General features: G+C 40.5%; 1 protein-coding gene across 5 annotated transcripts in view; it reads right to left on the bottom strand.

The window, feature by feature from the left end:
* Positions 1–12,773, bottom strand: part of cnksr2a (connector enhancer of kinase suppressor of Ras 2a) — a 323,355-nt gene that overhangs the window by 77,363 nt on the left and 233,219 nt on the right. For all 5 annotated transcript variants that reach the window (XM_064332729.1, XM_064332730.1, XM_064332728.1 and 2 more), the window contains 3 exons: positions 4,289–4,343; positions 3,853–4,025; positions 3,173–3,246 (listed from right to left, as the gene is read on the bottom strand). In XM_064332729.1, the coding sequence (XP_064188799.1) occupies positions 3,173–3,246; positions 3,853–4,025; positions 4,289–4,343 (302 nt within the window). The remainder of the gene's footprint in view (positions 1–3,172; positions 3,247–3,852; positions 4,026–4,288; positions 4,344–12,773) is intronic.

Raw genomic sequence — 12,773 nt, 5'->3', positions numbered from 1 at the left:
TCTCCACATCTGCCACGTCTTTAATTGATGTGATCTGAAACTGACAATTAAAAGAGTAAGGATGCCTAATTGGGATGGCAGGTATGCCATCCTGCCAAGTTACGCCTTGGCGGGGGCATGCCCCATACCTATACAGCACCGAGAGTTTGGCACTTTTCAGGGTTCCCCACAGAAATAACCACAACAGCCACAGACACTCAGCCCTTAAAAACATCAAATTTTGTACATTCTGACCCCATTTCAACAGACAGATTTCATAAACAACTTCACATGTCCACACAATAAAGCCCCAAACTAAGGGGATTTTTCGTTTTCTCCTTCTTCTTCTCTTTCTTCTTCTTCTTCTTCTTCTTCTTCTTCTCATTCTTATTTTTCCTGCCGCCTATCCCACTAACAACATGTCTCCCCATTGGACATTTTACCGACACCAGCCAAATCCTCACCCTCACGACCCAATCAAAAACTCGCATACACACGCAAAATACCCATACCTTTTCATTCTGAAACATTTCCAGTTTGAACAGCTAATCCGCCTGTGCCCTAGTGGGTATGGTCCCAGTCTTGGGAACATGGGGTCGTAGGTTCAAGCCCAGCTAGGGACACGTTTCTTTAACCTGCGTTTACCCTCACTAATTATTGTCTACTACTTCTCAATTATTGCTTTTGCACCATATCTACCCGCCGTTCACCGAACGTATACACTGCATTATGACGTACCGTCTGCACGTTCAGTTATTAACCAGCTACAATATTGCAAAGCCATATGGATTCAACGGGAGCTCTTCTGTGCTTACTGGCCTGTGTTCTTCTTTAAAACCACGGACAGGTTTGCTAATGATATTTCACGCATTGCATAGCTATGTCATGGTGCTGCACTAACAAAGTCACAGACTGGTAAACCTCCGGTTGAAGGATTGAATCCCGCCTCGCCCTCAGGCAGATAATTTCCTCTTTTACACTAACGTTTTCTTACGCTTTTATATTTTCTTTACCAAAACTCACTCACGGCCACTCATACAAACAATTACTACGTATGTACGTTCTGCAACTCCCCATTAAAACATTACATTTAAAACCATGACTCACTCATAAATATAACTACTAGTACTGAACATGAAAAAAGCACATTAGTGCAATAAATTTCACATGTTACTTAACCCTCCACTTTAACAGCTAATACTCTATACCGACTGTTATATATACCATTCCATAAGGAAACTAAGCACGCTCATGGTCACTTTATTTACTCTGCACTATAGTCTGTGATCATGTCAACCTTCACCTACATGCCCATTCTGCTAAAAACATATTGTTTCAACTATGCAATTTCATAATTTCATCCTAATTTCTCTCACACTGTTGTTATTTTCTCATATGCAAAGCCTACTGGGACATATGCGTCTGCTCCTATTCTCCACTATCAAGTTTTCCGGTTCTAGCTTAGCAAAACAGCGAACAGGATTCCCACCTGCAGATAAGCCTATCAAAATGCCTTATAAACCTTACAAACACTGAAAGTGCATCTCCACGAAATAACAGACGACGAAGCAGGAAAGCAAGGTACACAAGTTGCGACCTAGGCAGCTCTAATTCTACGGGCTTGCTGATTCTTTTCTCAGTCAAGGCTTGTTGGATAGCCGTCAAATCCGTGAGTACATACATGCCATATTTCACCTGCGTTTCTGTTGCGTTTATACTTACGCGTTTATACTTTGTCACAGCCACTGTTTTACATATATAGCAAACTGAAACTGCTAAACAGTACACGCTCATCAGACTGTACAAATTCACACAAGGACAGCCATAATCCACAACCGTTTCTTACAGGGTCACTTCGCATTTCTCACTCTCATAATAAAACGCTTTGCAAAAAGAAATGATATCTCATAAAAAACACGTTTTCCAAATCAGTACCACAAAAATGCCATATTATCAAAATTGTATTGATATCAAATGACGCCAAGTTACGGTACTACAAACAATATACGCTATCTTGCCTCACCGAAATTAAATAAGATGTATTCCAAAGCAATGCTACCCAATATTTCCTCAGTTCTTTCAAGTCACTTGGCCCTGTGTTTTGTAATCTTACCATTTTACAATGCCATGCAAACTTTGTGTAAGATCAAAGAAATTCATGTACAAAACTGCTGCTGAGTAACTACAGGAAGCATATTTCTCCAGAAAACATGTTTATACTTGCTTCTGAACTGAATTTGAGTACATGTACAAGTTATTGTATATTTGCTACATACAATAAATACTGCATGTAAAATACATATTGTACATACATACATAGAGAACTTCTTTATCATTTCCCTCGCAGCGTGTTACATTCACATTTATGAACACACACTTATACCAAGACACATACTATCATTCACGCAACAGAAAGGCTGGGCAGCGAAATACATACATACCAATACAAATTGGACATATACACGCCTATTCAATCAATCTTGACTGTGAGAGAGCCATCCACACATATGTTTGACCTGTCCACGTAGTGCATGCTTATACATACAGGGCCAAGTGACTTGAAAGAACTGAGGAAATATTGGGTAGCATTGCTTTGGAATACATCTTATTTAATTTCGGTGAGGCAAGATAGCGTATATTGTTTGTAGTACCGTAACTTGGCGTCATTTTGATATCAATACTTTTGAGTAACTTGGCATTTTTGTACGTTGAAAACGTGTTTTTTATGAGATACACGTTTACTCCATTCCTCCATGTGTCTAGAGTTATAAAGCTTTAAATAGTATACCCCCTAAATTGGCATCTGTGCAAAGGGGTTAAACAAATAAGTATGTCTATTTGCGTGTGTGTTCAGCAGAGAGGGCCTATGGTTCTGACTCCCAGGGTACACTGGGGCATTATGATGACTGTGTGTCTAGCAGACAGGGCCTATGGCTCTGACTCCCAGGGTACACTGGGGCATTATGCTGAGTGTGTGTCTAGCAGAGAGGGCCTATGGCTCTGACTCCCAGGGCACACTGGGGCATTATGCTGAGTGTGTGTCTAGCAGAGAGTGCCTATGGCTCTGACTCCCAGAGTACACTGGGGCACTGGGACATTATGCTGAGTGTGTGTCTAGCAGAGAGGGCCTATGGCTCTGACTCCCAGGGTACACTGGAGTACTGGGGCACAACGGATTTCTGTGGACACTCACTACTTCTTCCGGCACTCGCTGGCCCGGTCGATTTTGAACTCTGGAAGGCTAACAAAGCCCTCCGCCTTCTCATCCTGTGGGCCAAAGACACAGAAAGTCATCACAAAGCTCACTACACCCCAAAACGGTCAGTACTTCAGTACAGCACACTCACGGATGGCCCTCCCTCATTTCAGTAACAGAGTAACATCCAATATTCCAGTAACTCTCTATTTCCTCAATGAAAAGATATATCCAGTGCAGACCTGGGTCAAATACATATTTGTTTTGGATGCAAATACTTTTCTGTGCTCTATTGATCTTGCCTGGTGTAATTGAGCCTGCCAATATGACCGGAAGGTGGGGTTTCTACTTTTTGAGAGTATGTCATTGGTTCCAATACACCAGACAAGATCAGTAAAGTGTAGAAAAGTACTTGAATCCAAAACAAATACGTATTTGACCCAGGTCTGATCCAGAGCACCCCCAAATACAATCCCATGACGGACATAGTCAAATTTTGCTCCTCAGCATGGAGCCTGAATGTGGGTACAACTATTATTCAACCTACAATCCTAGGTAGTGAAGCTTACTCTTCAGGGTAAGCAAACCAGATCCATCTAACAATTCTATATGCAGGGGAACATTGATCATAAGTAGACTGTAGGTCACAGACAGTGACTTGAAGACTTCACCCTCACCTCTTCGTTCATGTACCAGTACATGGAGGCATCCTTCAGCACAAACCAGTACTTTTTCCATTTCTGAGAGAAGTAACTCCTGGCATCTTTCTTCTTCCATAGCCAGCCCTCACAGTCACCTCGTCCCAGGTCTTTACAAGAGATTCGGCGTTTGCTAATGGAGGCCAGGTGCCCTGTTGATCACAAGGAGATCAGACAAGTCAGGAAAAAGAGCAAGGAAAGGCCATTGTTTGCATTTATTGACAGTGAAATCACAAAAAACTATGCTATGACAGTGCTAGGACAGGGTTAAGGTGACAATGTTTGTGACAGGGTTAATGCCATGACTACAACAGGATTTATGTAACAGAGTCACTGTAACAGGGTTAAACTGAAGGGGTATCTGTGCCAGCATGCATGCAAATACATCTTTAACAGGAAGTTAGCACACACTCACCTTTGTTTTTCTTCTTGGACTTTGAAAGCAGAGAGGAGGAGGACCGCTGGAATGTCTGCAAAAGATTCAATGATCAGTCACCAAACAAACTGTCACCATTAAATCAGTCACTAGTGTTTTTGTGCAAATGAGTATTAGAGCCTTTTTTGACGACATCGGGATCGGCAGTTATGCAGTCGATGTGTCCCGATTTTTAAATAAGTATAATAAACAAAAAAACATTGATTATTTATCCTGTACTTGTCTGTTTGAACGTTGTAATTGCTATTTACTAGAATTATCCAGCAGAGAGAGCTCTAATACAAGTGTGAACTGCAGCAGCTGACGCGCTATATCTGTAATAAGACGTTTGTCACTCGTGCCTCATACAATATTCTCCATAAACTTGTGTGCACATATTCAATTGCTACGGTATGTATATTTATTTATTTATGTGCACTTTCACACAGATGGGTTTTTCTCGACAATACTCAACAATGAACATGTGAAAGTTTTTAATTAAATGTGTTTACACGACCACTATGCACTATGTTCATCAATCCTCATTATCAAGCGAGCTAACATATTTGGTTAACTTTAGCAAGCTAGCTGGCTAGCAAGCCTTTATGAAGTGGCAGTGGGCACATAAGCAGCGTAGGATGTACATTTCCAGAGGACATCGCTGTATTCTCAAATGAATAACCAGGTGAAATAAAATGGTGATTGAATGCATCACACATTTGTTTTTATCTAACTGATTTTATCTAAATGATTCACTCATTAGCTCCGCTAGATAAAGTCTTACTCTTGTAGTATGTAGTAGGAATAAAATAAGAAAATATAATTCGTTTAACTTACTGAGAATAGATAATAAGAAATAATGAGGCTGTGTCAATAGCTAATGCGTTACTGCGAGCGAGCGTGTATCATCTAATCACGCGTCAGAGCGCATTGTAGTTTTTCACCACCGAATTCTTATGGACAGGGAAGCTCGCTAGATAAAGTCTTACTCTTTGAGATCATGTAGTAGGAATAAAATAAGAAAATATAATTAATTTACTAAGAATAGATCATTAGCAGTTCAAACAAAGTTAAGTTCATGTGTGTATTTTATATTTACTTGTTTGCTTGTTCATTGTATAATTAAAGTTTAATGTTCTTTTCATATATTTAAGTTTAATATATATATTTAATTTAATATCATCTTACATTTTTTTAATCTATCAAAAAGTTCTTTGTGTGTTTATTTTTATTTATTTGTTTGCTTATAAGTTAAATGTTCTCTTTAATAAAATATACGTTTTTCAAATTGATTTGACAATTTTGCACTTTTTAACAAAATATCGGTCAAAACATTGGTGGGTTAGGACTCTCCAAAATCGGGATTGGCATCGGACCCAAAAATCTGGCATTGGTCGGGCTCTAATGAGTATCCCCTCCAACATCCATTGAAGATCAAACTATTGTATTAGTTACATATATTGAGGGCACCTGTTTGCAAATAGGGAGCTCTATCCACGATATTTCGAGCCCTCATGATTCCTTGCAATATGGGTGAAACTTCCGGTATAACATTACCATAGACCAGATCTCGTAGCCTATAGGGAATGGGAATGTGACGTCATCAACAGCAAGTCCGCCATCTTGGGAGAACATGGTGTGTAGCTAGCTATCTAACGTTAGTCTTTTTTTGACAAAAAAAACCTGTTATTCAACTTTACACCATGGTCTGCAAAACTTGCTGTGTAATTGGCTGCAACAGTCATTCACATGACCAACGAACCAAACTTAAACTGGACAACGGAATAACATTTCACTCGCTTCCAACATGGAGGTTAAATGAGGGAGACAAGGTAGCGGACATAACAAAGAGACGTCGAATGGCTTAGGTGTCAGCTGTGAGATGAACAAATCTTACTTTCAACAACATTCCCTCATGGACCAGAGTTTGCTCCCTTCATTTTCATTCTGGTGAGTTGTTAATCATTTTGCTAAGTAACTTGATGCTGCTTGATAATCTTGATTCGCCCCCTCCTCTGATGTTAGCCACCCAGCTAACGTCAACATTAGCCACCTAACTAACATCAACAAACTTTCATTACTCACCAAAGTAAAGATGGTTTTCGAATGATGAAAGACTGTTAGGTTTTGAAATTGGTGAGGGCAAATGTGCTAAAATGTGCTTTTTTAGACAAAAAGTTGGGGAAAGGAGACCATAGCTACCATGGAGAACAGTCTTTCATCATTCTAAAACCATCTTTGGTGAGAAACGAAAGTTTGTTGACGTCCTGGACCAGAGCTACCTGTCTCCCTGACTTAAGGGATAATGTTTGCATTTGTAGGTAATGTAATCATAGTTATACAGATTGTATGACTTCCTAATGGGGCACATGGAAGTCAAGCCATCAACAACTGGACGTTTTGACAGAATGGCAGTCAGAGAAAGCTAAAAGCAACCGACTGCAGACATGATCCTGCCGTTTGAGCATGACACAGAGCACACAGAGACACAGGATGGACAGCAGGTTGAATGTGACTTTTGCAAACTTAGGCAAGCAGAAATCAACTGCCTGTTGAAAGACAACTTGAAACTGAGGTCTGAGCTTGGAAGAAGGGAGCTGGATGAACAGTTCTTGCAAGATGACAATGCAAAAGTTAAATACTACACAGGACTTCCATGTTTTGCAATCCTAATAAGTGTGTTGTTGACCCATATCCTGCTATTCCTTCCTCAGACAAAAATAATATTGTCACCTTTTCAAATGCTGTTCCTAATCATCATGTGTCTGAGGCTGAATCTCCCTGTCCAACACTTGGCTCACCCCTTCCGTGTTGACAGGAAAATTGTCTCCACCACATTCACAGAAACCATAAATGTTTTGTATTCCCGTCTTAGCCCTTTAGTGTACTCGCCAGAAAGAGAGTACTCGCAGGGTACTATGCCCCATCAGTTTGTGTAGGCCTTTGGGAAACATGTGGCTGTAATTTTAGATTTCTTTGAAATATTCATCGAATAATTTAATCTAAAAGCAAGAGCCCAGACATTTTCACAATACAAACACCATCACATAAAAAGTGTCTCATTGGCATTACACCACAGGGCGCAATATCTTTCATTTCAAAGGGTTGGGGAGGGCGTAATAGTGACAGACATATTACAGAAAATAGTGGGCTTCTTAACAAATTGCTTCCTGGCGACTTAATTTTGGCTGACCGTGGGTTTGACATTGGGGACAGTGTTGGGCTTATGTATGCAAAAGTGCATATCCCTGCCTTCACCAAAGGACATTCTCAATTAGATGCACGGGATGTTGAACTAACACGCGAGATAGCACACTTGAGAATTCATGTGGAGAGGGTTGTTGGCACTATACGAAATAAATACACAATACTCAGTGACACTGTTCCAATTAGTATGGTACTTCCATGTGAGGGCGAGGATGTGACATTACTCGACAAGATTGTAACAGTGTGCTGTGCTTTCACAAACATGTGCCCCAGTGTGGTTATGCCACCACCATGTAGTTCTGTTATTGACTGAGATAGTAGTAACTGAGAACAGCTTATGGTTTATGTTGTTACAATAAAGTTAATGTCTAACTTTTAAACAGTTTCCTTTTTTCTGTCTGTTTCTTCTCTAAGTCATGTTGCAGTCAAGAGAGATTAAGTGAGAACAAGTAAAGAAGTGATAGTCCCAATCTCTCCAGGCAGGCAGTATATCAATTAAATGAGTATTTTATGTAATGCATTACACAAGACATACGTTGTTTCACAACTGTTTAATTATTATTGTCCACAGAAGTGAGTTTGTAAATGCAATAAATAACAGAACTGTCAACAATAACAGTCAATATGATTATCATTAAATGCAATAAATAACAGAATTATCAATAATAACAGGTATGCTGTGGCGAACTCACAGTATGAGGGGGGTAACTGAACGAGAATAGGGCGCGATTGGCCACAAAATTGGGAGAAAAAGGGAAAAATCAGTTTAAACAAAAAAAAAAAAGTCTATTGGAGGCAAGATGGACAAATCCATTGCTCATCTTCAGCAGCGGGATGACTAAGTCCTACACACCCTAGGTGGAACCACTGGATTTCACAGTTCTGCTTATCACATGCCACCATGTCGTCCAGCTCCTCAGGCCTATTACAGAGGCACCACAATGCCTCTTCTTCCTTTCCCTTCTTTCGTTCCCTGGCCTTTCTCTTGCCTTTGCCTTTCTCTTCCTTGTTCTGCCTTTCACTTAAGACTTTTCCTGTTTAAGCTGGTTGGCCTTTAGGTTGCTGTGACACAGCCTGTGCCATGGACACGGGATCTGGTGAGGTTGATGAGGCGGAGGTTGCTTTGGTGAAGTGATGTGCCACAAGCTCAGGGAAGAAAACCTTCCGGAAAAAACTCCTGAGCCTTCTCCAAACGAGGTGTCCAGAACTCCAGATCTGGCAAAACACGTACATCAACACAGTCCCTCTTTGTCCACACAACAAAGTCACAGAATTGTGTGCCGGTCACAAAAATCTGTGTTGGACCTGACTGTAGTACCTGTGCTGTTTTCTGAGTTTAAGTTGCCGTCAACAGTGTGGAGACAAAAGTCTCTGTCAAATGTGTGACAGGATTGATGGATCTGACTGTCTTTATATTTACTCGGACACTTTATTTCCAAACAGCCACTGCCACAGCATTCACATGAGACAGGGCCATCAGGTGAAGCCCCAACCTGTGGAAATCTTGGGTTGATGACAAAACCACACTGTTCCACAGTCAGGTTGATATGTTCCGCTTGTCTGGCAATGTACACTCTCCTGGCCTCCTCCTCGTGTGTGAGTCCCCATCTGATATCTGGAGTTACCAGCAGTTTGTTTGGGTAGCACACCCTATTGACTGTGGACAGGCTGGTGTGGCGATATTGGTTGCACATACAGCATGGATGTTGGAGGCTGTTACTCTGCCTGCCCGTGATGCGAACCAGGCAGGGGACTTATGTTGTTGCTTTGTGCGTGCTGCTGTTGTGATTGCCTGTTCCTCTTTAACCTCAGCAATGTGTTCCAAACCCAAACAGTGTTGCTGGAGCACAGACAGGTCAGAGCTATCCAGCTTGGGGTCACGAAGGCGCAGGTGGAGGGACTGCGGAATTACACAGGGCTTCACAGGGTCTGTGTAAAGCCTCCAGTAGTCCTTCATCCCTGTCAAACAAACACCCTTTGTGTGCTGATGGATGTCCTCGAGCAGCTGTGCCATGTCCCCCATGGAGGCCAGTGGAGTATGGTTGGTGGTAGCCCGCACTCTTTTCTGAAGTGGGGTTGTATCACCACTACTGATCTAGCTCCATCTAGTGTCTTCTGTTTAGCTGCAGCAGTGGTGTAGTCAATGTTGCACCCCACCTCTGCACCAACCTGTAGAGGAAAGGAGAAAAGGTGTTTATAGTTTTGTTGTTCGTTATATTTCAGTTGCAAAAAAGGAAAAACTGGACTTCTCCTGCTTCCTCTAATCTGTTTGTTTGTTTGGTTTTATATACATGATAGTTTGTTTTTATATAGGCTACATGATACATTGTTTATGAAATCATGATACATTGTTGCCATGAGATGTCATACTATGTCATTACCTCTGTAAGCCTACCTTTTCTCACTGCGTGCACATAATTATATTTATGTGTATGTGTGTATATATGTATACATTTTTGTATAGTATATGTGTGATCTTGTATATTCTGTGATTATTTCTTGTATGGGTTGTCTAAGTCACCTGATCCTCTTTCTCTTTATAGTCAGGTGTTCACCCATACTCCCTTGCACTGCCTGAAGAAGACACTCCTATCGAAACGCGTTGCGTGCAATTAGCAGCATTTCTAGCTCGTCATCCTAGAGTGGCATTTAAACTTTTTGTTTGCACACTGAATAGATTTTTGTTTGTTATCACATTGGTTGCTCCCTTTTCCTTTTTTGTGATTTTGGAGCCTTGTTGAGCACCAATTTAGTATCCCACTTTATACTACTTATGTTATACACTACCGGTCAAAAGTTTTAGAACACCTCAATTTTTCTGCTTTTTCTGATTTATTATTTAATTTTCGCTGTTTGTAATCAAACAATTCTCACGTGGCCAAAGCTTACCATCATGCTGCTGCCAGATATGCAGTAGATACTACAAGATTTGTTTCTCCTGATTAATTTCCCTGTTGAACTCAATGGATATTCAGGAGAAACAATGCTTGTAGTATCTACTGCATATCTGGCAGCAGCACCGTGGTTTGAGGCTCATTTGATACCTTGGACCCTTGATGACTTAAAGCCATTTAGCCAGCAAATGTGTTCCATACTGTATCAGCATAATTTACAGCTGAATCTAGCCCCACCCCCCAATTCCCATAGAGATCCATTCAAATGCAAAGAGTTTTTTTATCGCTTGTAGGACAACCTGAGAATAAGATATCCAGACTCTGATGATGTTCATAGACGGTCACAGACATCAGGAAGTCATGGATGATATACAACCAAATACAAAACATGACTCTTTTATTTTACATTATGTTAATTTGTCAAAAACACTGAACTGGGGGACTACGTATAAAAAGTGCTGTAATTGCTACATGGCGAAACCAAAATGTATAAGAATACCCTTTAATAAAAGCTCTGAGTCTGCGCTTTGACCACATGTGAATTGTTTGATTACAAACAGAGAAAATTAAATATTAAATCAGAAAAAGAAGAAAAATGGAGGGGTTCTAAAACTTTTGACCGGTAGTGTATTTCAGTTGCACGTTTGCAAGTTTGATAAAACTGTATTGGCGCTTTATGAAAACAGTAATAATGATATCTCATAAACCCAAAAGGCCTGGATGCACTTGCACAAAACACAATAATAAACTCACAACTAAAAACACAAACCTTACGTAGGTTACTGGGCATCATCCAGTATGATGGAGCATACGTGAAAGTTTTTGTCCCCCGTATCCGCACAGCTGCCTCTGCCATAAATAGCAGAGCACCAACGGGAGTACAAGACTCAGCCAACCCTGCCATGCAGGTGCAGTGGGTGCTCTCAATGTGCCCATCTGTACCAGCAATGACCCATGGCTTCAGAGGGATTTCACTGAGGCGTATTGAGTGCAGGACCTGAAGACACACAGAGAAATTGTGTAACTACAGCGTTGCCATTTTCTCACATTTAGATTAGATAGCAAAATAGATTAGGTAAATAGTCAGGATCTTAGCATACAAGATGGTACAAATGTCTACAAGGATACAGTACCATCCGCTGGTTGATTAAATTAGACATTTTCCTAGCTATGTATAAGGTGCTACGTCGCAGTATACACGTATAAAAGACTGTGATTGTGATTCTGACATTTAGCTAGCATGATTTAGCTAGTTAGCTAGCATAAGTAAACACGTAATGTTACCTTTGTCCGGATGATGACGTAGTCAGTATTTCGTCGGTGGATTTAAAGGTCTTGCACCCACCCGTTGGTGAATTGGACATGGGTCTATAAGGATTTCAAAAATTTTAATTGCTGACAAGTGTAGGCGCTAACACCAAACACTAGATAGATGCCAACATTGGTCACACTAATCGGCGGCAAGCTGTCAAGGATTTGTAGACCACTTGGAACTTGGCAACTCGTACGGGTCGATGTTATTTACTAATAAAAGTTTTTGTTGATACCGCTCCCTTGCCTCTTTCATGAGCTTTTCCCTGTACGGACATTTCAGTTTTTCACATTCTTTATACATTTATTTTAAAAAGTTATTTATTTAATTATTTAAAATGACTGGCGACAGTGACAGATCACAGCTGACAGATACAGACCTTTAAACTCGTATTCTCCAAAGATGGTGGTGCCGTCCCAGAATGCTCCGCAATTCCCATTCCAAATAGACATATGGCCAAATAGTAATTTTCCTAACTTTGCTGCATTTTCACAAATTTCTCAATGTTTTCACAACTTACTAAGTGGTTTGCCACGCCCATGTGTGGATGTTTATGATATAGGAGTGCAGCATTTGTCGTGGTTTAATAACGAATAACAAGCTATACACTGGGGGTTTTTTTCCTAACATGATTATGTAACGTTAGCCAATTTATCGATATGGCTTATATTTTACTGACATTGATGTAGCTAACGTTAGCTAGCTAAGTTATTGCTATGACTGGCATATTTTACTGACATGATATCATGTTAGATATATATGTAACGTTGTCATAAAATTTTTCCCGACCTTGAAAACTGCCAGACTTGTTTACATTTTGGGATAGATGTGGCTCTTGAGTAAATCTATCGTTGTTTCCGTCTAGGCACTTTCAACAGAAGAAATATTGGAAGCACTATCCTAAAATTTCTTCTTACCGTGAAGAGTGCCTGACCCGCAACCGCAGAAATGTGTTAACACCGCGGCAAAATTATATCGAGAAATACCATCTTTGGGGAAAAAACGCGATATTCTGTAAATGCATTTAGATGAAACCTACCATGCATAAAAACATAAAAACGCTCGTCAGTCA

The sequence above is a fragment of the Anguilla rostrata genome, chromosome 4 (assembly GCF_018555375.3).
Source record: "Anguilla rostrata isolate EN2019 chromosome 4, ASM1855537v3, whole genome shotgun sequence".
Taxonomy (NCBI): Eukaryota; Metazoa; Chordata; class Actinopteri; order Anguilliformes; family Anguillidae; genus Anguilla; species Anguilla rostrata.
The sequence above is the reverse complement of the archived record's forward strand: the minus strand, read 5'-3'. Positions and strand labels throughout refer to the sequence as shown.